The 24624-nt window shown below is 65.0% G+C and overlaps 1 protein-coding gene across 1 annotated transcript in view; it reads left to right on the top strand.

Moving 5' to 3' along the window:
* Window positions 1–17821, top strand: part of LOC126459460 (mucin-19-like) — a 31549-nt gene extending 13728 nt beyond the window's left edge. The window contains exons 16-35 of the mRNA XM_050095865.1: window positions 18–713; window positions 759–1259; window positions 1318–1836; window positions 1950–2324; window positions 2389–3177; window positions 3223–4104; window positions 4153–5058; window positions 5219–6265; window positions 6311–6972; window positions 7084–9101; window positions 9158–9504; window positions 9550–10449; window positions 10501–11079; window positions 11128–12477; window positions 12638–12991; window positions 13077–15230; window positions 15344–15988; window positions 16149–16607; window positions 16724–17185; window positions 17231–17821. Coding sequence (XP_049951822.1) covers window positions 18–713; window positions 759–1259; window positions 1318–1836; window positions 1950–2324; window positions 2389–3177; window positions 3223–4104; window positions 4153–5058; window positions 5219–6265; window positions 6311–6972; window positions 7084–9101; window positions 9158–9504; window positions 9550–10449; window positions 10501–11079; window positions 11128–12477; window positions 12638–12991; window positions 13077–15230; window positions 15344–15988; window positions 16149–16607; window positions 16724–17185; window positions 17231–17821 — 16236 coding nt within the window. The remainder of the gene's footprint in view (window positions 1–17; window positions 714–758; window positions 1260–1317; window positions 1837–1949; window positions 2325–2388; window positions 3178–3222; window positions 4105–4152; window positions 5059–5218; window positions 6266–6310; window positions 6973–7083; window positions 9102–9157; window positions 9505–9549; window positions 10450–10500; window positions 11080–11127; window positions 12478–12637; window positions 12992–13076; window positions 15231–15343; window positions 15989–16148; window positions 16608–16723; window positions 17186–17230) is intronic.
* Window positions 17822–24624: the final 6803 nt, after the last annotated feature.

Genomic DNA, 24624 nt, shown 5'->3' with positions numbered 1-24624 from the left:
GTGCCCGTCATTTACAGCAGCCAGCCGAGGCCGCCCAGCCGCCAGCTGTGCCCGTCATTCACAGCAGCCAGCCGAAGCCACCCAGCCGCCAGCTGAGGCCGCCCAGCCGCCAGCTGTGCCCGTCATTCACAGCAGCCAGCCGAGGCCACCCAGCCGCCAGCTGTGCCCGTCATTCACAGCAGCCAGCCGAGGCCACCCAGCCGCCAGCTGAGGCCGCCCAGCCGCCAGCTGTACCCGTCATTCACAGCAGCCAGCCGAGGCCGCCCAGCCGCCAGCTGTGCCCGTCATTCACAGCAGCCAGCCGAGGCTGCCAGCCGCCAGCTGTGCCCGTCATTCACAGCAGCCAGCCGAGGCCGCCCAGCCGCCTGCTGTGCCCGTCATTTACAGCAGCCAGCCGAGGCTGCCCGGCCGCCAGCTGTGCCCGTCATTTACAGCAGCCAGCCGAGGCTGCCCGGCCGCCAGCTGTGCCCGTCATTCACAGCAGCCAGCCGAGGCTGCCCAGCCGCCAACTGTCCCCGTCATTTACAGCAGCCAGCCGAGGCCGCCCGGCCGCCAGCTGTGCCCGTCATTCACAGCAGCCAGCCGAGGCCGCCCAGCCGCCAGCTGAGGCTGCCAAGCCGCCAGCTGTGCCCGTCATTCACAGCAGCCAGCCGAGGCCGCCCAGCCGCCAGCTGTGCCCGTCATTCACAGCAGCCAGCCGAGGCCACCCAGCCGCCAGCTGAGGCCGCCCAGCCGCCAGCTGTGCCCGTCATTCACAGCAGCCAGCCGAGGCCGCCCAGCCGCCAGCTGTGCCCGTCATTCACAGCAGCCAGCCGAGGCTGCCCAGCCGCCAGCTGTGCCCGTCATTCACAGCAGCCAGCCGAGGCCGCCCAGCCGCCAGCTGTGCCCGTCATTCACAGCAGCCAGCCGAGGCCGCCCAGCCGCCAGCTGTGCCCGTCATTCACAGCAGCCAGCCGAGGCCACCCAGCCGCCAGCTGAGGCCGCCCAGCCGCCAGCTGTGCCCGTCATTCACAGCAGCCAGCCGAGGCCACCCAGCCGCCAGCTGTGCCCGTCATTCACAGCAGCCAGCCGAGGCCACCCAGCCGCCAGCTGAGGCCGCCCAGCCGCCAGCTGTGCCCGTCATTCACAGCAGCCAGCCGAGGCCGCCCAGACGCCAGCTTTGCCCGTCATTCACAGCAGCCAGCCGAGGCCGCCCAGCCGCCAGCTGTGCCCGTCATTCACAGCAGCCAGCCGAGGCTGCCCAGCCGCCAGCTGTGCCCGTAATTCACAGCAGCCAGCCAAGGCCGCCCAGCCGCCAGCTGTGCCCGTCATTTACAGCAGCGAGCCGAGGCCGCCCAGCCACCAGCTGTGCCCGTCATTTACAGCAGCCAGCTGAGGCCGCCCAGCCGCCAGCTGTGCCCGTCATTCACAGCTGCCAGCCAAGGCCGCCCAGCCGCCAGCTGTGCCCGTCATTTACAGCAGCCAGCTGAGGCCGCCCAGCCGCCAGCTGTGCCCGTCATTCACAGCAGCCAGCCGAGGCCGCCCAGCCGCCAGCTGTGCCCGTCATTCACAGCAGCAAGCCGAGGCTGCCCAGCCGCCAGCTGTGCCCGTCATTTACAGCAGCAAGCCGAGGCCGCCCAGCCGCCAGCTGTGCCCGTCATTTACAGCAGCCAGCCGAGGCCGCCCAGCCGCCAGCTGTGCCCGTCATTCACAGCAGCCAGCCGAGGCCACCCAGCCGCCAGCTGTGCCCGTCATTCTCAGCAGCCAGCCGAGGCCACCCAGCCGCCAGCTGAGGCCGCCCAGCCGCCAGCTGTGCCCGTCATTCACAGCAGCCAGCCGAGGCCGCCAAGCCGCCAGGTGTGCCCGTCATTCACAGCAGCCAGCCGAGGTAGCCCAGCCGCCAGCTGTGCCCGTCATTTACAGCAGCCAGCCGAGGCCGCCCAGCCGCCAGCTGTGCCCGTCATTTACAGCAGCCAGCCGAGGCCGCCCAGCCGCCAGCTGTGCCCGTCATTCACAGCAGCCAGCCGAGGCCGCCCAGCCGCCAGCTGAGGCTGCCCAGCCGCCAGCTGTGCCCGTCATTCACAGCAGCCAGCCGACGCCGCCCAGCCGCCAGCTGTGCCCGTCATTCACAGCAGCCAGCCGAGGCCACCCAGCCGCCAGCTGAGGCCGCCCAGCCGCCAGCTGTGCCCGTCATTCACAGCAGCCAGCCGAGGCCGCCCAGCCGCCAGCTGAGGCTGCCCAGCCGCCAGCTGTGCCCGTCATTCACAGCAGCCAGCCGTGGCCGCCCAGCCGCCAGCTTTGCCCGTCATTCACAGCAGCCAGCCGAGGCCGCCCAGCCGCCAGCTGTGCCCGTCATTCACAGCAGCCAGCTGAGGCCGCCCAGCCGCCAGCTGTGCCCGTCATTCACAGCAGCCAGCCGAGGCCGCCCAGCCGCCAGCTGTGCCCGTCATTCACAGCAGCCAGCCGAGGCCGCCCAGCCGCCAGCTGTGCCGTCATTCACAGCAGCCAGCCGAGGCCGCCCAGCCGCCAGCTGTGCCAGTCATTCACAGCAGCCAGCCGAAGCCACCCAGCCGCCAGCTGAGGCCGCCCAGCCGCCAGCTGTGCCCGTCATTCACAGCAGCCAGCCGAGGCCACCCAGCCGCCAGCTGTGCCCGTCATTCACAGCAGCCAGCCGAGGCCAGCCAGCCGCCAGCTGAGGCCGCCCAGCCGCCAGCTGTACCCGTCATTCACAGCAGCCAGCCGAGGCCGCCCAGCCGCCAGCTGTGCCCGTCATTCACAGCAGCCAGCCGAGGCTGCCAGCCGCCAGCTGTGCCCGTCATTCACAGCAGCCAGCCGAGGCCGCCCAGCCGCCTGCTGTGCCCGTCATTTACAGCAGCCAGCCGAGGCTGCCCGGCCGCCAGCTGTGCCCGTCATTTACAGCAGCCAGCCGAGGCTGCCCGGCCGCCAGCTGTGCCCGTCATTCACAGCAGCCAGCCGAGGCTGCCCAGCCGCCAACTGTGCCCGTCATTTACAGCAGCCAGCCGAGGCCGCCCGGCCGCCAGCTGTGCCCGTCATTCACAGCAGCCAGCCGAGGCCGCCCAGCCGCCAGCTGAAGCTTCCAAGCCGCCAGCTGTGCCCGTCATTCACAGCAGCCAGCCGAGGCCGCCCAGCCGCCAGCTGTGCCCGTCATTCACAGCAGCCAGCCGAGGCCACCCAGCCGCCAGCTGAGGCCGCCCAGCCGCCAGCTGTGCCCGTCATTCACAGCAGCCAGCCGAGGCCGCCCAGCCGCCAGCTGTGCCCGTCATTCACAGCAGCCAGCCGAGGCTGCCCAGCCGCCAGCTGTGCCCGTCATTCACAGCAGCCAGCCGAGGCCGCCCAGCCGCCAGCTGTGCCCGTCATTCACAGCAGCCAGCCGAGGCCGCCCAGCCGCCAGCTGTGCCCGTCATTCACAGCAGCCAGCCGAGGCCACCCAGCCGCCAGCTGAGGCCGCCCAGCCGCCAGCTGTGCCCGTCATTCACAGCAGCCAGCCGAGGCCACCCAGCCGCCAGCTGTGCCCGTCATTCACAGCAGCCAGCCGAGGCCACCCAGCCGCCAGCTGAGGCCGCCCAGCCGCCAGCTGTGCCCGTCATTCACAGCAGCCAGCCGAGGCCGCCCAGCCGCCAGCTTTGCCCGTCATTCACAGCAGCCAGCCGAGGCCGCCCAGCCGCCAGCTGTGCCCGTCATTCACAGCAGCCAGCCGAGGCTGCCCAGCCGCCAGCTGTGCCCGTAATTCACAGCAGCCAGCCAAGGCCGCCCAGCCGCCAGCTGTGCCCGTCATTTACAGCAGCGAGCCGAGGCCGCCCAGCCACCAGCTGTGCCCGTCATTTACAGCAGCCCGCCGAGGCCGCCCGGCCGCCAGCTGTGCCCGTCATTCACAGCAGCCAGCCGAGATCGCCCAGCCGCCAGCTGTGCCCGTCATTTACAGCAGCCAGCCGAGGCCGCCCGGCCGCCAGCTGTGCCCGTCATTCACAGCAGCCAGCGAAGGACGCCCAGCCGCCAGCTGAGGCCACCCAGCCGCCAGCTGTGCCCGTCATTCACAGCAGCCAGCCGAGGCCGCCCAGCCGCCAGCTGTGCCCGTCATTCACAGCAGCCAGCCGAGGCCGCCCAGCCGCCAGCTGAGGCTGCCCAGCCGCCAGCTGTGCCCGTCATTCACAGCAGCCAGCCGAGGCCGCCCAGCCGCCAGCTGTGCCCGTCATTCACAGCAGCCAGCCGAGGCCACCCAGCCGCCAGCTGAGGCCACCCAGCCGCCAGCTGTGCCCGTCATTCACAGCAGCCAGCCGAGGCCGCCCAGCCGACAGCTGTGCCCGTCATTCACAGCAGCCAGCCGAGGCCACCCATCCGCCAGCTGAGGCCGCCCAGCCGCCAGCTGTGCCCGTCATTCACAGCAGCCAGCCGAGGCCGCCCAGCCGCCAGCTGTGCCCGTCATTCACAGCAGCCAGCCGAGGCTGCCCAGCCGCCAGCTGTGCCCGTCATTCACAGCAGCCAGCCGAGGCCGCCCAGCCGCCAGCTGTGCCCGTCATTCACAGCAGCCAGCCGAGGCCACCCAGCTGCCAGCTGAGGCCGCCCAGCCGCCAGCTGTGCTCGTCATTCACAGCAGGCAGCCGAGGCCGCCCAGCCGCCAGCTGTGCCCGTCATTCACAGCAGCCAGCCGAGGCCACCCAGCCGCCAGCTGAGGCCGCCCAGCCGCCAGCTGTGCCCGTCATTCACAGCAGCCAGCCGAGGCCGCCCAGCCGCCAGCTGTGCCCGTCATTCACAGCAGCCAGCCGAGGCTGCCCAGCCGCCAGCTGTGCCCGTAATTCACAGCAGCCAGCCAAGGCCGCCCAGCCGCTAGCTGTGCCCGTCATTTACAGCAGCCAGCCGAGGCCGCCCAGCCACCAGCTGTGCCCGTCATTTACAGCAGCCCGCCGAGGCCGCCCGGCCGCCAGCTGTGCCCGTCATTCACAGCAGCCAGCCGAGGCCGCCCAGCCGCCAGCTGTGCCCGTCATTTACAGCAGCCAGCCGAGGCCGCCCGGCCGCCAGCTGTGCCCGTCATTCACAGCAGCCAGCGAAGGACGCCCAGCCGCCAGCTGAGGCCACCCAGCCGCCAGCTGTGCCCGTCATTCACAGCAGCCAGCCGAGGCCGCCCAGCCGCCAGCTGTGCCCGTCATTCACAGCAGCCAGCCGAGGCCGCCCAGCCGCCAGCTGAGGCTGCCCAGCCGCCAGCTGTGCCCGTCATTCACAGCAGCCAGCCGAGGCCGCCCAGTCGCCAGCTGTGCCCGTCATTCACAGCAGCCAGCCGAGGCCACCCAGCCGCCAGCTGAGGCCACCCAGCCGCCAGCTGTGCCCATCATTCACAGCAGCCAGCCGAGGCCGCCCAGCCGACAGCTGTGCCCGTCATTCACAGCAGCCAGCCGAGGCCACCCATCCGCCAGCTGAGGCCGCCCAGCCGCCAGCTGTGCCCGTCATTCACAGCAGCCAGCCGAGGCCGCCCAGCCGCCAGCTGTGCCCGTCATTCACAGCAGCCAGCCGAGGCTGCCCAGCCGCCAGCTGTGCCCGTCATTCACAGCAGCCAGCCGAGGCCGCCCAGCCGCCAGCTGTGCCCGTCATTCACAGCAGCCAGCCGAGGCCTCCCAGCCGCCAGCTGAGGCCGCCCAGCCGCCAGCTGTGCTCGTCATTCACAGCAGGCAGCCGAGGCCGCCCAGCCGCCAGCTGTGCCCGTCATTCACAGCAGCCAGCCGAGGCCACCCAGCCGCCAGCTGAGGCCGCCCAGCTGCCAGCTGTGCCCGTCATTCACAGCAGCCAGCCGAGGCCGCCCAGCCGCCAGCTGTGCCCGTCATTCACAGCAGCCAGCCGAGGCCGCCCAGCCGCCAGCTGTGCCCGTCATTCACAGCAGCCAGCCGAGGCCGCCCAGCCGCCAGCTGTGCCCGTCATTCACAGCAGCCAGCCGAGGCCGCCCAGCCGCCAGCTGTGCCCGTCATTCACAGCAGCCAGCCGAGGCCGCCCAGCCGCCAGCTGTGCCCGTCATTCACAGCAGCCAGCCGAGGCCGCCCAGCCGCCAGCTGTGCCCGTCATTCACAGCAGCCAGCCGAGGCCGCCCAGCCGCCAGCTGTGCCCGTCATTCACAGCAGCCAGCCGAGGCCGCCCAGCCGCCAGCTGTGCCCGTCATTCACAGCAGCCAGCCGAGGCCACCCAGCCGCCAGCTGAGGCTGCCCAGCCGCCAGCTGTGCCCGTCATTCACAGCAGCCAGCCGAGGCCGCCCAGCCGCCAGCTGTGCCCGTCATTCACAGCAGCCAGCTGAGGCCGCCCAGCCGCCAGCTGTGCCCGTCATTCACAGCAGCCAGCCGAGGCCGCCCAGCCGCCAGCTGTGCCCGTCATTCACAGCAGCCAGCCGAGGCTGCCCAGCCGCCAGCTGTGCCCGTCATTTACAGCAGCAAGCCGAGGCCGCCCAGCCGCCAGCTGTGCCCGTCAATTACAGCAGCCAGCCGAGGCCGCCCAGCCGCCAGCTGTGCCCGTCATTCACAGCAGCCAGCCGAGGCCACCCAGCCGCCAGCTGTGCCCGTCATTCACAGCAGCCAGCCGAGGCCGCCCAGCCGCCAGCTGTGCCCGTCATTCACAGCAGCCAGCCGAGGCCGCCCAGCCGCCAGCTGTGCCCGTCATTCACAGCAGCCAGCCGAGGCCGCCCAGCCGCCAGCTGTGCCCGTCATTCACAGCAGCCAGCCGAGGCCGCCCAGCCGCCAGCTGTGCCCGTCATTCACAGCAGCCAGCCGAGGCCGCCCAGCCGCCAGCTGTGCCCGTCATTCACAGCAGCCAGCCGAGGCCGCCCAGCCGCCAGCTGAGGCTGCCCAGCCGCCAGCTGTGCCCGTCATTCACAGCAGCCAGCCGAGGCCGCCCAGCCGCCAGCTGTGCCCGTCATTCACAGCAGCCAGCTGAGGCCGCCCAGCCGCCAGCTGTGCCCGTCATTCACAGCAGCCAGCCGAGGCCGCCCAGCCGCCAGCTGTGCCCGTCATTCACAGCAGCCAGCCGAGGCTGCCCAGCCGCCAGCTGTGCCCGTCATTAACAGCAGCAAGCCGAGGCCGCCCAGCCGCCAGCTGTGCCCGTTAATTACAGCAGCCAGCCGAGGCCGCCCAGCCGCCAGCTGTGCCCGTCATTCACAGCAGCCAGCCGAGGCCACCCAGCCGCCAGCTGTGCCCGTCATTCACAGCAGCCAGCCGAGGCCGCCCAGCCGCCAGCTGTGCCCGTCATTCACAGCAGCCAGCCGAGGCCGCCCAGCCGCCAGCTGAGGCTGCCCAGCCGCCAGCTGTGCCCGTCATTCACAGCAGCCAGCCGAGGCCGCCCAGCCGCCAGCTGTGCCCGTCATTCACAGCAGCCAGCTGAGGCCGCCCAGCCGCCAGCTGTGCCCGTCATTCACAGCAGCCAGCCGAGGCCGCCCAGAGGCCAGCTGTGCCCGTCATTCACAGCAGCCAGCCGAGGCCGCCCAGCCGCCAGCTGTGCCCGTCATTTACAGCAGCCAGCAGAGGCCGCCCAGCCGCCAGCTGTGCACGTCATTCACAGCAGCCAGCCGAGGCCGCCCAGCCGCCAGCTGTGCCCGTCATTCACAGCAGCCAGCCGAGGCTGCCCAGCCGCCAGCTGTGCCCGTCATTTACAGCAGCCAGCCGAGGCCGCCCAGCCGCCAGGATTGCCCGTCAATTACAGCAGCCAGCCGAGGCCGCCCAGCCGCCAGCTGTGCCCGTCATTCACAGCAGCCAGCCGAGGCCACCCAGCCGCCAGCTGTGCCCGTCATTCTCAGCAGCCAGCCGAGGCCACCCAGCCGCCAGCCGAGGCCGCCCAGCCGCCAGCTGAGGCTGCCCAGCCGCCAGCTGTGCCCGTCATTCACAGCAGCCAGCCGAGGCCGCCCAGCCGCCAGCTGTGCCCGTCATTCACAGCAGCCAGCCGAGGCCGCCCAGCCGCCAGCTGTGCCCGTCATTCACAGCAGCCAGCCGAGGCCGCCCAGCCGCCAGCTGTGCCCGTCATTCACAGCAGCCAGCCGAGGCCACCCAGCCGCCAGCTGAGGCTGCCCAGCCGCCAGCTGTGCCCGTCATTCACAGCAGCCAGCCGAGGCCGCCCAGCCGCCAGCTGTGCCCGTCATTCACAGCAGCCAGCTGAGGCCGCCCAGCCGCCAGCTGTGCCCGTCATTCACAGCAGCCAGCCGAGGCCGCCCAGCCGCCAGCTGTGCCCGTCATTCACAGCAGCCAGCCGAGGCTGCCCAGCCGCCAGCTGTGCCCGTCATTTACAGCAGCAAGCCGAGGCCGCCCAGCCGCCAGCTGTGCCCGTCAATTACAGCAGCCAGCCGAGGCCGCCCAGCCGCCAGCTGTGCCCGTCATTCACAGCAGCCAGCCGAGGCCGCCCAGCCGCCAGCTGTGCCCGTCATTCACAGCAGCCAGCCGAGGCCGCCCAGCCGCCAGCTGTGCCCGTCATTCACAGCAGCCAGCCGAGGCCGCCCAGCCGCCAGCTGTGCCCGTCATTCACAGCAGCCAGCCGAGGCCGCCCAGCCGCCAGCTGTGCCCGTCATTCACAGCAGCCAGCCGAGGCCGCCCAGCCGCCAGCTGTGCCCGTCATTCACAGCAGCCAGCCGAGGCCGCCCAGCCGCCAGCTGAGGCTGCCCAGCCGCCAGCTGTGCCCGTCATTCACAGCAGCCAGCCGAGGCCGCCCAGCCGCCAGCTGTGCCCGTCATTCACAGCAGCCAGCTGAGGCCGCCCAGCCGCCAGCTGTGCCCGTCATTCACAGCAGCCAGCCGAGGCCGCCCAGCCGCCAGCTGTGCCCGTCATTCACAGCAGCCAGCCGAGGCTGCCCAGCCGCCAGCTGTGCCCGTCATTTACAGCAGCAAGCCGAGGCCGCCCAGCCGCCAGCTGTGCCCGTCAATTACAGCAGCCAGCCGAGGCCGCCCAGCCGCCAGCTGTGCCCGTCATTCACAGCAGCCAGCCGAGGCCACCCAGCCGCCAGCTGTGCCCGTCATTCACAGCAGCCAGCCGAGGCCGCCCAGCCGCCAGCTGTGCCCGTCATTCACAGCAGCCAGCCGAGGCCACCCAGCCGCCAGCTGAGGCCGCCCAGCCGCCAGCTGTGCCCGTCATTCACAGCAGCCAGCCGAGGCCGCCCAGCCGCCAGCTGAGGCTGCCCAGCCGCCAGCTGTGCCCGTCATTCACAGCAGCCAGCCGAGGCCGCCCAGCCGCCAGCTTTGCCCGTCATTCACAGCAGCCAGGCGAGGCCGCCCAGCCGCCAGCTGTGCCCGTCATTCACAGCAGCCAGCTGAGGCCGCCCAGCCGCCAGCTGTGCCCGTCATTCACAGCAGCCAGCCGAGGCCGCCCAGCCGCCAGCTGTGCCCGTCATTCACAGCAGCCAGCCGAGGCCACCCAGCCGCCACTTGAGGCCGCCCAGCCGCCAGCTGAGGCCGCCCAGCCGCCAGCTGTGCCCGTCATTCACAGCAGCGAGCCGAGGCCGCCCAGCCGCCAGCTGTGCCCGTCATTCACAGCAGCCAGCCGAGGCCACCCAGCCGCCAGCTAAGGCCGCCCAGCCGCCAGCTGTGCCCGTCATTCACAGCAGCCAGCCGAGGCCGCCCAGCCGCCAGCTTTGCCCGTCATTTACAGCAGCCAGCCGAGGCCGCCCAGCCGCCAGCTGAGGCCGCCCAGCCGCCAGCTGTGCCCGTCATTCACAGCAGCCAGCCGAGGCCGCCCAGCCGCCAGCTGTGCCCATCATTCACAGCAGCCAGCCGAGGCCACCCAGCCGCCAGCTGAGGCCGCCCAGCCGCCAGCTGTGCCCGTCATTCACAGCAGCCAGCCGAGGCCGCCCAGCCGCCAGCTGTGCCCGTCATTCACAGCAGCCAGCCGAGGCTGCCCAGCCGCCAGCTGTGCCCATCATTTACAGCAGCCAGCCGAGGCCGCCCAGCCGTCAGCTGTGCCCGTCATTTACAGCAGCCAGCCGAGGCTGCCCGGCCGCCAGCTGTGCCCGTCATTCACAGCAGCCAGCCGAGGCTGCCCAGCCGCCAACTGTGCCCGTCATTTACAGCAGCCAGCCGAGGCCGCCCGGCCGCCAGCTGTGCCCGTCATTCACAGCAGCCAGCCGAGGCCGCCCAGCCGCCAGCTGAGGCTGCCAAGCCGCCAGCTGTGCCCGTCATTCACAGCAGCCAGCCGAGGCCGCCCAGCCGCCAGCTGTGCCCGTCATTCACAGCAGCCAGCCGAGGCCACCCAGCCGCCAGCTGAGGCCGCCCAGCCGCCAGCTGTGCCCGTCATTCACAGCAGCCAGCCGAGGCCGCCCAGCCGCCAGCTGTGCCCGTCATTCACAGCAGCCAGCCGAGGCTGCCCAGCCGCCAGCTGTGCCCGTCATTCACAGCAGCCAGCCGAGGCCGCCCAGCCGCCAGCTGTGCCCGTCATTCACAGCAGCCAGCCGAGGCCGCCCAGCCGCCAGCTGTGCCCGTCATTCACAGCAGCCAGCCGAGGCCACGCAGCCGCCAGCTGAGGCCGCCCAGCCGCCAGCTGTGCCCGTCATTCACAGCAGCCAGCCGAGGCCACCCAGCCGCCAGCTGTGCCCGTCATTCACAGCAGCCAGCCGAGGCCACCCAGCCGCCAGCTGAGGCCGCCCAGCCGCCAGCTGTGCCCGTCATTCACAGCAGCCAGCCGAGGCCGCCCAGCCGACAGCTGTGCCCGTCATTCACAGCAGCCAGCCGAGGCTGCCCAGCCGCCAGCTGTGCCCGTAATTCACAGCAGCCAGCCAAGGCCGCCCAGCCGCCAGCTGTGCCCGTCATTTACAGCAGCCAGCCGAGGCTGCCCAGCCACCAGCTGTGCCCGTCATTTACAGCAGCCCGCCGAGGCCGCCCGGCCGCCAGCTGTGCCCGTCATTCACAGCAGCCAGCCGAGGCCGCCCAGCCGCCAGCTGTGCCCGTCATTTACAGCAGCCAGCCGAGGCCGCCCGGCCGCCAGCTGTGCCCGTCATTCACAGCAGCCAGCAAAGGACGCCCAGCCGCCAGCTGAGGCCACCCAGCCGCCAGCTGTGCCCGTCATTCACAGCAGCCAGCCGAGGCCGCCCAGCCGCCAGCTGTGCCCGTCATTCACAGCAGCCAGCCGAGGCCGCCCAGCCGCCAGCTGAGGCTGCCCAGCCGCCAGCTGTGCCCGTCATTCACAGCAGCCAGCCGAGGCCGCCCAGCCGCCAGCTGTGCCCGTCATTCACAGCAGCCAGCCGAGGCCACCCAGCCGCCAGCTGAGGCCACCCAGCCGCCAGGTGTGCCCGTCATTCACAGCAGCCAGCCGAGGCCGCCCAGCCGACAGCTGTGCCCGTCATTCACAGCAGCCAGCCGAGGCCACCCATCCGCCAGCTGAGGCCGCCCAGCCGCCAGCTGTGCCCGTCATTCACAGCAGCCAGCCGAGGCCGCCCAGCCGCCAGCTGTGCCCGTCATTCACAGCAGCCAGCCGAGGCTGCCCAGCCGCCAGCTGTGCCTGTCATTCACAGCAGCCAGCCGAGGCCGCCCAGCCGCCAGCTGTGCCCGTCATTCACAGCAGCCAGCCGAGGCCACCCAGCCGCCAGCTGAGGCCGCCCAGCCGCCAGCTGTGCTCGTCATTCACAGCAGGCAGCCGAGGCCGCCCAGCCGCCAGCTGTGCCCGTCATTCACAGCAGCCAGCCGAGGCCACCCAGCCGCCAGCTGAGGCCGCCCAGCTGCCAGCTGTGCCCGTCATTCACAGCAGCCAGCCGAGGCCGCCCAGCCGCCAGCTGTGCCCGTCATTCACAGCAGCCAGCCGAGGCCGCCCAGCCGCCAGCTGTGCCCGTCATTCACAGCAGCCAGCCGAGGCCGCCCAGCCGCCAGCTGTGCCCGTCATTCACAGCAGCCAGCCGAGGCCGCCCAGCCGCCAGCTGTGCCCGTCATTCACAGCAGCCAGCCGAGGCCGCCCAGCCGCCAGCTGTGCCCGTCATTCACAGCAGCCAGCCGAGGCCGCCCAGCCGCCAGCTGTGCCCGTCATTCACAGCAGCCAGCCGAGGCCGCCCAGCCGCCAGCTGTGCCCGTCATTCACAGCAGCCAGCCGAGGCCGCCCAGCCGCCAGCTGTGCCCGTCATTCACAGCAGCCAGCCGAGGCCGCCCAGCCGCCAGCTGTGCCCGTCATTCACAGCAGCCAGCCGAGGCCGCCCAGCCGCCAGCTGAGGCTGCCCAGCCGCCAGCTGTGCCCGTCATTCACAGCAGCCAGCCGAGGCCGCCCAGCCGCCAGCTGTGCCCGTCATTCACAGCAGCCAGCTGAGGCCGCCCAGCCGCCAGCTGTGCCCGTCATTTACAGCAGCCAGCCGAGGCTGCCCAGCCACCAGCTGTGCCCGTCATTTACAGCAGCCCGCCGAGGCCGCCCGGCCGCCAGCTGTGCCCGTCATTCACAGCAGCCAGCCGAGGCCGCCCAGCCGCCAGCTGTGCCCGTCATTTACAGCAGCCAGCCGAGGCCGCCCGGCCGCCAGCTGTGCCCGTCATTCACAGCAGCCAGCAAAGGACGCCCAGCCGCCAGCTGAGGCCACCCAGCCGCCAGCTGTGCCCGTCATTCACAGCAGCCAGCCGAGGCCGCCCAGCCGCCAGCTGTGCCCGTCATTCACAGCAGCCAGCCGAGGCCGCCCAGCCGCCAGCTGAGGCTGCCCAGCCGCCAGCTGTGCCCGTCATTCACAGCAGCCAGCCGAGGCCGCCCAGCCGCCAGCTGTGCCCGTCATTCACAGCAGCCAGCCGAGGCCACCCAGCCGCCAGCTGAGGCCACCCAGTCGCCAGCTGTGCCCGTCATTCACAGCAGCCAGCCGAGGCCGCCCAGCCGACAGCTGTGCCCGTCATTCACAGCAGCCAGCCGAGGCCACCCATCCGCCAGCTGAGGCCGCCCAGCCGCCAGCTGTGCCCGTCATTCACAGCAGCCAGCCGAGGCCGCCCAGCCGCCAGCTGTGCCCGTCATTCACAGCAGCCAGCCGAGGCTGCCCAGCCGCCAGCTGTGCCCGTCATTCACAGCAGCCAGCCGAGGCCGCCCAGCCGCCAGCTGTGCCCGTCATTCACAGCAGCCAGCCGAGGCCACCCAGCCGCCAGCTGAGGCCGCCCAGCCGCCAGCTGTGCTCGTCATTCACAGCAGGCAGCCGAGGCCGCCCAGCCGCCAGCTGTGCCCGTCATTCACAGCAGCCAGCCGAGGCCACCCAGCCGCCAGCTGAGGCCGCCCAGCTGCCAGCTGTGCCCGTCATTCACAGCAGCCAGCCGAGGCCGCCCAGCCGCCAGCTGTGCCCGTCATTCACAGCAGCCAGCCGAGGCCGCCCAGCCGCCAGCTGTGCCCGTCATTCACAGCAGCCAGCCGAGGCTGCCCAGCCGCCAGCTGTGCCCGTCATTCACAGCAGCCAGCCGAGGCCGCCCAGCCGCCAGCTGTGCCCGTCATTCACAGCAGCCAGCCGAGGCCGCCCAGCCGCCAGCTGTGCCCGTCATTCACAGCAGCCAGCCGAGGCCGCCCAGCCGCCAGCTGTGCCCGTCATTCACAGCAGCCAGCCGAGGCCGCCCAGCCGCCAGCTGTGCCCGTCATTCACAGCAGCCAGCCGAGGCCGCCCAGCCGCCAGCTGTGCCCGTCATTCACAGCAGCCAGCCGAGGCCGCCCAGCCGCCAGCTGAGGCTGCCCAGCCGCCAGCTGTGCCCGTCATTCACAGCAGCCAGCCGAGGCCGCCCAGCCGCCAGCTGTGCCCGTCATTCACAGCAGCCAGCTGAGGCCGCCCAGCCGCCAGCTGTGCCCGTCATTCACAGCAGCCAGCCAAGGCCGCCCAGCCGCCAGCTGTGCCCGTCATTCACAGCAGCCAGCCGAGGCTGCCCAGCCGCCAGCTGTGCCCGTCATTTACAGCAGCAAGCCGAGGCCGCCCAGCCGCCAGCTGTGCCCGTCAATTACAGCAGCCAGCCGAGGCCGCCCAGCCGCCAGCTGTGCCCGTCATTCACAGCAGCCAGCCGAGGCCACCCAGCCGCCAGCTGTGCCCGTCATTCACAGCAGCCAGCCGAGGCCGCCCAGCCGCCAGCTGTGCCCGTCATTCACAGCAGCCAGCCGAGGCCGCCCAGCCGCCAGCTGTGCCCGTCATTCACAGCAGCCAGCCGAGGCCGCCCAGCCGCCAGCTGTGCCCGTCATTCACAGCAGCCAGCCGAGGCCGCCCAGCCGCCAGCTGTGCCCGTCATTCACAGCAGCCAGCCGAGGCCGCCCAGCCGCCAGCTGAGGCTGCCCAGCCGCCAGCTGTGCCCGTCATTCACAGCAGCCAGCCGAGGCCGCCCAGCCGCCAGCTGTGCCCGTCATTCACAGCAGCCAGCTGAGGCCGCCCAGCCGCCAGCTGTGCCCGTCATTCACAGCAGCCAGCCGAGGCCGCCCAGCCGCCAGCTGTGCCCGTCATTCACAGCAGCCAGCCGAGGCTGCCCAGCCGCCAGCTGTGCCCGTCATTTACAGCAGCAAGCCGAGGCCGCCCAGCCGCCAGCTGTGCCCGTCAATTACAGCAGCCAGCCGAGGCCGCCCAGCCGCCAGCTGTGCCCGTCATTCACAGCAGCCAGCCAAGGCCACCCAGCCGCCAGCTGTGCCCGTCATTCACAGCAGCCAGCCGAGGCCGCCCAGCCGCCAGCTGTGCCCGTCATTCACAGCAGCCAGCCGAGGCCGCCCAGCCGCCAGCTGAGGCTGCCCAGCCGCCAGCTGTGCCCGTCATTCACAGCAGCCAGCCGAGGCCGCCCAGCCGCCAGCTGTGCCCGTCATTCACAGCAGCCAGCTGAGGCCGCCCAGCCGCCAGCTGTGCCCGTCATTCACAGCAGCCAGCCGAGGCCGCCCAGCCGCCAGCTGTGCCCGTCATTCACAGCAGCCAGCCGAGGCCGCCCAGCCGCCAGCTGTGCCCGTCATTTACAGCAGCCAGCAGAGGCCGCCCAGCCGCCAGCTGTGCCCGTCATTCACAGCAGCCAGCCGAGGCCGCCCAGCCGCCAGCTGTGCCCGTCATTCACAGCAGCCAGCCGAGGCTGCCCAGCCGCCAGCTGTGCCCGTCATTTACAGCAGCAAGCCGAGGCCGCCCAGCCGCCAGCTGTGCCCGTCAATTACAGCAGCCAGCCGAGGCCGCCCAGCCGCCAGCTGTGCCCGTCATTCACAGCAGCCAGCCGAGGCCACCCAGCCGCCAGCTGTGCCCGTCATTCTCAGCAGCCAGCCGAGGCCACCCAGCCGCCAGCTGAGGCCGCCCAGCCGCCAGCTGTGCCCGTCATTCACAGCAGCCAGCCGAGGCCGCCAAGCCGCCAGGTGTGCCCGTCATTCACAGCAGCCAGCCGAGGTAGCCCAGCCGCCAGCTGTGCTCGTCATTTACAGCAGCCAGCCGAGGCCGCCCAGCCGCCAGCTGTGCCCGTCATTTACAGCAGCCAGCCGAGGCCGCCCAGCCGCCAGCTGTGCCCGTCATTCACAGCAGCCAGCCGAGGCCGCCCAGCCGCCAGCTGAGGCTGCCCAGCCGCCAGCTGTGCCCGTCATTCACAGCAGCCAGCCGAGGCCGCCCAGCCGCCAGCTGTGCCCGTCATTCACAGCAGCCAGCCGAGGCCACCCAGCCGCCAGCTGAGGCCGCCCAGCCGCCAGCTGTGCCCGTCATTCACAGCAGCCAGCCGAGGCCGCCCAGCCGCCAGCTGAGGCTGCCCAGCCGCCAGCTGTGCCCGTCATTCACAGCAGCCAGCCGAGGCCGCCCAGCCGCCAGCTTTGCCCGTCATTCACAGCAGCCAGGCGAGGCCGCCCAGCCGCCAGCTGTGCCCGTCATTCACAGCAGCCAGCTGAGGCCGCCCAGCCGCCAGCTGTGCCCGTCATTCACAGCAGCCAGCCGAGGCCGCCCAGCCGCCAGCTGTGCCCGTCATTCACAGCAGCCAGCCGAGGCCACCCAGCCGCCACCTGAGGCCGCCCAGCCGCCAGCTGAGGCCGCCCAGCCGCCAGCTGTGCCCGTCATTCACAGCAGCGAGCCGAGGCCGCCCAGCCGCCAGCTGTGCCCGTCATTCACAGCAGCCAGCCGAGGCCACCCAGCCGCCAGCTAAGGCCGCCCAGCCGCCAGCTGTGCCCGTCATTCACAGCAGCCAGCCGAGGCCGCCCAGCCGCCAGCTTTGCCCGTCATTTACAGCAGCCAGCCGAGGCCGCCCAGCCGCCAGCTGAGGCCGCCCAGCCGCCAGCTGTGCCCGTCATTCACAGCAGCCAGCCGAGGCCACCCAGCCGCCAGCTGAGGCCGCCCAGCCGCCAGCTGTGCCCGTCATTCACAGCAGCCAGCCGAGGCCGCCCAGCCGCCAGCTGTGCCCGTCATTCACAGCAGCCAGCCGAGGCTGCCCAGCCGCCAGCTGTGCCCATCATTTACAGCAGCCAGCCGAGGCCGCCCAGCCGTCAGCTGTGCCCGTCATTTACAGCAGCCAGCCGAGGCCGCCCAGCCGCCAGCTGTGCCCTTCATTCACAGCAGCCAGCCGAGGCCGCCCAGCCGCCAGCTGTGCCCGTCATTCACAGCAGCCAGCCGAGGCCACCCAGCCGCCAGCTGAGGCCGCCCAGCCGCCTGCTGTGCCCGTCATTCACAGCAGCCAGCCGAGGCCACCCAGCCGCCACCTGAGGCCGCCCAGCTGCCAGCTGAGGCCGCCCAGCCGCCAGCTGTGCCCGTCATTCACAGCAGCCAGATGAGGCCGCCCAGCCGCCAGCTGTGCTTGTCATTCACAGCAGCCAGCCGAGGCCACCCAGCCGCCAGCTGAGGCTGCCCAGCCGCCAGCTGTGCCCGTCATTCACAGCAGCCAGCTGAGGCCGCCCAGCCGCCAGCTTTGCCCGTCATTCACAGCAGCCAGCCGAGGCCGCCCAGCCGCCAGCTGAGGCCGCCCAGCCGCCAGCTGTGCCCGTCATTCACAGCAGCCAGCCGAGGCCGCCCAGCCGCCAGCTGTGCCCATCATTCACAGCAGCCAGCCGAGGCCACCCAGCCGCCAGCTGTGCCCGTCATTCACAGCAGCCAGCCGAGGCCACCCAGCTGCCAGCTGAGGCCGCCCAGCCGCCAGCTGTGCCCGTCAATCACAGCAGCCAGCCGAGGCCGCCCAGCCGCCAGCTTTGCCCGTCATTCACAGCAGCCAGCCGAGGCCACCCAGCCGCCAGCTGAGGCCACCCAGGCGCCAGCTGTGCCCGTCATTCACAGCAGCCAGCCGAGGCCGCCCAGCCGCCAGCTGTGCCCGTCATTCACAGCAGCCAGCCGAGGCCACCCAGCCGCCAGCTGAGGCCGCCCAGCCGCCAGCTGTGCCCGTCATTCACAGCAGCCAGCCGAGGCCGCCCAGCCGCCAGCTTTGCCCGTCATTCACAGCAGCCAGCCGAGGCCACCCAGCCGCCAGCTGAGGCCGCCCAGCCACCAGCTGTGCCCGTCATTCACAGCAGCCGGCCGAGGCCGCCCAGCTGCCAGGTGTGCCCGTCATTCACAGCAGCCAGCCGAGGCTGCCCAGCCGCCAGCTGTGCCCATCATTTACAGCAGCCAGCCGAGGCCGCCCAGCCGCCAGCTGTGCCCGTCATTTACAGCAGCCAGCCGAGGCCGCCCAGCCGTCAGCTGTGCCCTTCATTCACAGCAGCCAGCCGAGGCCGCCCAGCCGCCAGCTGTGCCCGTCATTCACAGCAGCCAGCCGAGGCCACCCAGCCGCCAGCTGAGGCCGCCCAGCCGCCAGCTGTGCCCGTCATTCACAGCAGCCAGCCGAGGCCGCCCAGCCGCCAGCTGTGCCCGTCATTCACAGCAGCCAGCCGAGGCCACCCAGCCGCCAGCTGAGGCCGCCCAGCCGCCAGCTGTGCCCGTCATTCACAGCAGCCTGCCGAGGCCGCCCAGCCGCCAGCTTTGCCCGTCATTCACAGCAGCCAGCTGAGGCCGCCAAGCCGCCAGCTGTGCCTGTCATTCACAGCAGCCAGCTGAGGCCGCCCAGCCGCCAACACTGCCCGTCATTCACAGCAGCCAGCCGAGGCCGCCCAGCCGCCAGCTTTGCCCGTCATTCACAGCAGCCAGCCGAGGCCGCCCAGCCGCCAGCTGTGCCCGTCATTCACAGCAGCCAGCTGATGCCGCCCAGCCGCCAGCTGTGCCCGTCATTCACAGCAGCCAGCCGAGGCCGCCCAGCCGCCAGCTGTGCCCGTCATTCACAGCGGCCAGCCGACCGGGCCCGGAGCCGAGACCACGCCCGCCACGTACACCGAGGCGCGAGAGGTCAGCATCGAGAAGCAGGTGACAAAACTCGCGAGCATTTTAAAAGAATCCGACGACGAACCTAAAGAGTCGAGTGACCAGCCGCAATCGGCGTCCAAATCCAAATGGTGGGGCAACAGACGGCGAAGCCGCAACAACGGCTCGAACGACGAGAGGATGGAGACCTTTGACGGGGAAACGTCGCGGGAAAACAAAACATCGAACCAGAGGACCTTGTCCTCCGGCCGTACCACCCATAGCCAGTACAACTCCCGACTCCGCACGGCGCTTAAATGCAGGAACGCTCTGACTATAACTTCATCACGTGCGATTTAAATAAGATGAAATTAGTTGTGAAGATAGACGCCCTCACAGAATCCCTGCAGCACCGAGCTGCCGATGTGGTAATGTTACAAGAATTTGTCACTACCGACTTAGAACAAATACACGGATTCGACGTCTTCACCAACATAGACGCAGAAACGAGAACTAGAACTGCTATAATGGTGAGAAAAGGGATCGACATACAGAACATCGAGACCCTGATTGAAGGCCGCAGAATAACAATCAAAATAGCTGAGACCTACTTCGTCAATATCTATGAGCCGTCAGGCACATAAAATAAGCGAGCCAGAAGCCAGTTCTTAAATGAAGATATCTGTGGGCTCCTTCCACACAACAATAGCAACGTTGTGCTGGGAGGCGACTTCAGCTGCGCGTCTGCTCCGGAAGATCGAGTCCCGCTACCAAATCTGTGCATGGAGCTGCAGGAACTCGTAACAAAACTGAAACTATACGACCCCAACACAACCGAATTCACGTATTACCACAACCGCGGAAGAAGCAGGCTCGACAAGATTTATGTGACCAGGGAGTTCGCCGCCTCTGTATCGCATGTGGAAGTCTGTCCTTTGATCTTCTCCGACCACTGTACCTACAAATGCAAGCTGCAGCTGTCAAAAAAAATCCCAGGAGGAAGATCAGTGTGGAAGCTTAACACCCAACAACTCAGTGACCCCAGATTGCGGCAGGAGATCGCGCACACCATAGAAGAAAGCTTACTTATGCGGCGACAATATCCGTCCACCACACAATGGGGGGTCGAATATGGGAAACCAAAAATACGGAACCCATTGATCAGGCACAGTGCGGAGAAGGCTTCCTGGAGGAAGAGCACGTCGGACTTTTGCGCACAATATCTAAAGGGCGCACTCGGCGGTCCTCCAGACGACGACCTGCTTCTCACGCGAGTCAGAGGAATAAAGGCGCGCCTACTACATATCGAGCGTCAACAGATGAAAGGCGTAGTCGTCCGGCGCCAGACATACGGCGCCACCGAGGACGAACCTGCCACGCTGCACCACCAGCAAAAGAAAGAGAAAGGGCAAATAGCAGAGCGATCAGGGAGCTTAGCGACGCAACAGGCCGCAAGATGACGACCGGATGGGACATGATGCGTCACATAGAGGAGCACTTCTCTGACCTCTTCGACGGCGATGTACCAGACGACGCAGAAACAGCGAAAATACGGGAAGAAACGCGCAGACACCTGAACAACGCCGATCGCGCCCTGCTGACCGATGCCGTGTCAGAGGACGAAGTGAGAGCTGTCCTCAAAACGTGAGCCAACGGCAAAGCTCCAGGAGCGGACGGATTACCGCCAGACTTCTACGTCGCCTGCTGCGACAATGTAGGTGGAATAATGACGGAAATTGTCAATGAAATTTTGGACGGAAAGGAGATACCACCCTCGTTCCTGTAAGGGACAATGCTTCCAAAAACGAAAGCTCCGGAAGTGCTAACAGACTTCCGCCCAATAACTCTCGTAACGCGGACTACAAGTTAATAGCAAAATGCGTCGCTGAAAACATGAAGCTCGCCCTGAAGAAAGCCATCAGCCCGTGGCAGACATGTGCAGTGGTAGGCAGGAACACCTTCGACGCCGTCTGCACGTACAGAGACGTTACAGCCCACGCCGCATCCAACAGAGCGACTGCAGCGATCATTACTGTCGACTTCCAGAAGGTCTTCGACGGGATCGGTCATCAGTGCCTGCTAAAGACCTTGACAAGACCCGGTTTTGGCCCCAAATTCTCGCAAGTCATCGAAAACATATTGACCAATGCCGCATCACCAGTGACTGTAAATGGCTGGATATCTCCGCCAATAAAACTGGGAAAATCTGTGAGGCAAGGGTGTCCACAGTCGATGGCATTATTCACAGTAGCCCTCGACCCAGTCCTCAGAAAACTCGCCGCCACCATCAACGGCTACAAGTTGGAGGATACTAAAGTAATATGTATGGCATATGCCGATGACATGATCATTTTTGTGGACGGAGAGGAGGATATTGACAAAGTCTTCCCAATAATAGAATCTTTCGGCAAAGCATCTGGGGCGAAAAGCAACCCCAAGGAAAAAGGGAACGCGAAACTGAGAGAGGTACCATTACCAGGTGACCGAAAAACATAATGTGCTAGGTGTCCAGCTGCAGACCTGCCCACTGACAATGGCCGCAGAAAACTGGCGGAACATCTTGAACACCACCAGAGGGCTCGTGAGGACCCATTCCAACAGACACCTAACGTTAGATCAAGATACGCAGCTGATCAACGTAACGATCCTGGCGAAGGCTTGGTACATGGCACAAGTGACAAATGTACCGACAGAAATAGGGAAGCCCATAAGAAGCGCTGTGTGCTACCTGCTGTGGAGGCGGGAAATTTTTAAAACGTCACAAGCCACCAGCACACTCATTAGAGAAGAAGGGGGGCTGGGGCTGAATGACGTTACAACGACAAGCGCGGCAATGCTCCACAGAGCAATAAAACTGGAGGACAGAAGTGTAGACTGTACCACGTCGTCTCTACTCCAGCAATACAGACCAGACTGCGAGGAAGCGCCGGTAGACGCCACTCGGATACCCTTCAAGATGCGCTGCCTGAAGCATAGACAGTAGCTACATCACACCCACCTTAGCAGTTAGAGAAATGAGAACATCAGGAAAAATGTATTGTGCATTACGAGGTAAAGAAGGCAGAAGACACATACTCACGAACGAGAGTCTAGCACGCATCGGCATGCGCGAGGCGCCGCTCTGCGAAGCGTGCTACCGCGTTGATTCTCTGGAACACCGTTTCACACGTCCGACAAGTCAGGAGACATGGGAGACATGCAGAAGAATGGTGGCACATACGAACAGGGCGGACCACCGAACTGCAGCAGTCACAGCCCTCACCGTCCCTGCTGCAAAACGTTTCCCACGACCCAAGCGCGTCGACACCATGTGCATATTAGCGATGACAGCGCACGCAATAATCGCGAAAAAGCAAACGGACGCTATGCAGTTCCTCACAGATCACTGGGAGGAGCACAAGAGAGCCAGACAGAAAAGCAGGAAATTGTCACTTTACCTAAGGACGTTATTAATACTGATAATTTACACGTTGTCTTTGTACGCCAATTGGCACATGTTTCTCGGCACGAGCGCCACCTGCCCTGGTTTCAGAGTAACTACGCTCGCCGATTACACTCAGACGGTTGTGAGCTCTGCAAGATCAATGAATTATTTTGTATTTACGTGACAAACCCTAATTCTAGGACTATCTTTCATTTTTGACAAATGGATCTATGCCGACAATTGTAAAAACGGCGATGGTCCATTAGTCCTTACTAATGTAAAATTGTAAGTATCAGTCGCCGTTATCATATTTCTGTAATGCAAGAGTTCTCTAATTTGTGTTAAAATTTATTCTTGCCTTAAGTTTCATACTTTTCTAATGTAAGCTATGATGTTCATTTTCCTTAGGCTACCTTCTGAAGAAGACAAATTTATATTTGTCGAAACCTAGGTAAAGAATTTCTTTATCCATTGCAACTGGTCGGCTGGTTATAATTTTATTACGTGGAACCGTTGCTGTTGTGCAGCTGTGTTTAAAATATAGAAATGTAAATAATATTAGATGTGTTCTGTTACGGCTCCACATATAGTGCATACCCAAATAGCGTGCAAATAAATCTGTGAAACATATCTCGCCACGTCGAAGATGATTATGTAAGTACATTTACGAAACAAACACCTCTCTGCAACCCGAATCAAAAGCACGCTAAGCTTATCTAGAATGTGTTTGTTCACATATACAAATATTAATATGTGTAAGATTTCTTCTCGTTTTATACTGTATGTCTCAAATGTATTCCTTCCCCCCCCCCCCACTCTCTCTCTCTCTCTCTCTCTCTCTCTCTCTCTCTCTCTCTCTCTCTCTCTCTCTCTCCCTCCCTCCCTCTCCCTCTCCCTCTCCCTCTCCCTCTCCCTCTCCCTCTCCTCCACAGTCTCGTAACTACCTAGTTAAACCAAGTATGGTACCTTCCTCCTTTTATACATACACTTGTAACTGGTCATTGTTTTCTTAGATGTAAGCCATAGCCAGTAAGATAACACTACAACTACCCTTTATGAGATGACATACTATGCCACCAGATAAATACCTCTCCCAAAGCCAGAAACTTTGAAGTGATAGAAATATCAACCCATAAAATCATCAAAAACCGAAACAAAAACTGTAAAAGATTGAAAATCTCAATGTCCCTCTGACATAGACAACTACATTACTAGAACTAAAATAAAATCAGAGCAACATTATAAATCAGCTTGCAAGTGAAAATTAAATCACCAAATAGACAATTCAAGAAACAAGTTTGTGTACCACAAATCACTGTCAGCAAAAGAAAAGAAAAGGGCTGTCGAAAACTAACAGAAAATGAACACAAGAAAATAAAAGTTTATTACGTTACAAAAAAAATTCACTGAATTTATTTGTTCAGGAATCTTTACCCAATTTCAATAGAAAAGTATTAAAGGCAAACAAGCCACTGCTTTTATCTAGCGACATCCCGGCAGGATCTTACTGATAGGAATTCCCGAACCATACGCAGCCAGAACATTGTTTTCGATCACTGTAAAACTTTTCTTGCAACTTATACTTTTTCATTTCCACAGGTTGCTTTGCTATTCTGTTTGTATCTGGCGTATCTGCGTAGTTAATATACCATTGTTCGATTTCTTATGTGTTTTTTGTGTGCTTCTTTTGAGGATATTAATTAATTAACTAATTTTTTGTCTTTGCAAATCTCAGTTTACGAGGTGTGGCTAGAAAAAAACCGGACTAGTACTGGTGAAACAATAAAACGAATGCAATAAGGCTGAAAGTCGCGTGGCCTGTCACGTGACTCTCGCTCCGCCTACTGCTCGAGTTTCATCTGCCTCCTGCACTCAGTCTGCCCGTGGCGTCTGTTTTAAGTTAGATCATCCACCCTACTCACCTGATTTGGCCCCCTGTGACTTTTTTCTTTTCCCTAAAGTCAAGTCAGCTTTGAAAAGAACTAGATTTGAGACTGTTGAAGCAGTAAAAGAAAAAGCGACGGAAGTAATGTATGGACTTACCGAAAATGATCTGCAGCATTGCTATGAACAGTGGAAAATTCGTATGGAGCGGTGTAGAGACCGAGGAGGAGAGTACATTGAAGGAGATAACATGAAATTGTAAATAATTGCAAATAAATGTTTTTTCCAGCATCAGTCCGGTTTTTTTCTAGCCGCACCTCGTATTTTCAGTTTGGTAGATTGCCCGTGTGGAAGTAAAGAGGCGAAAGAGCGTGAGGTCAGCGACTTGTTAAGTAATGTTGTGGGCCACAGTCGTTAGAATGAGCGTTGACACCCTCTCAGGCGTGAGAAAGTAACAGGAGTCGGACGACTCTCTCGGAGCCACGAATGAGGGTAGCGCGCCCATTCCAAGGACGGTGAAACAGGCGGTTCCGTTAGCCGATAGAATGGCCGGGCGGCCAGCGAACCGACCGCGGGCGAGGGCCCTGGGGCGGGCCGCTGCAGGTCCCTCCGCTCACCACTGCCGGCACGTGCCCACGGCTCGGGCAGGCCGAAGCAGCGGAACCGTAGTTGTTGTTGCGGTCTTCGGTCCTGAGACTGGTTTGATGCAGCTCTCCATGCTACTCTATCCTGTGCAAGCTTCTTCATCTCCCACTACCTACTGCAACCTCCATCCTTCTGAATCTGCTTAGCGTATTCATCTCTTCATCTCCCTCTACGATTTGCCCTCCACGCTGCCCTCCAATGCTAAATTTGTGATCCCTTGATGCCTCAGAACATGTCCTACCAACCGATCCCTTCTTCTAGTCAAGCTGTGCCACAAACTTCTCTTCTCCCCAATCCTGTTCAATACTTCCTCATTAGTTATGTGATCTACCCATCTAATCTTCAACATTCTTCTGTAGCACCACATTTCTAAAGCTTCTATTCTCTTCTTGTCCAAACTATTTATCGTCCATGTTTCACTTCCACACACGGCTACACTCCATACAAATACTCTCAGAAACGACTTCCTGACACTTAAATCTATACTCGATGTTAACAAATTTCTCTTCTTCAGAAACGCTTTCCTTGCCATTGCCCATCTACATATTATATCCTCTCTACTT

This window comes from Schistocerca serialis, chromosome 1, assembly GCF_023864345.2.
Source record: "Schistocerca serialis cubense isolate TAMUIC-IGC-003099 chromosome 1, iqSchSeri2.2, whole genome shotgun sequence".
Taxonomy (NCBI): domain Eukaryota; kingdom Metazoa; phylum Arthropoda; class Insecta; order Orthoptera; family Acrididae; genus Schistocerca; species Schistocerca serialis.
This window is presented reverse-complemented; position numbering and strand designations above follow the sequence as displayed.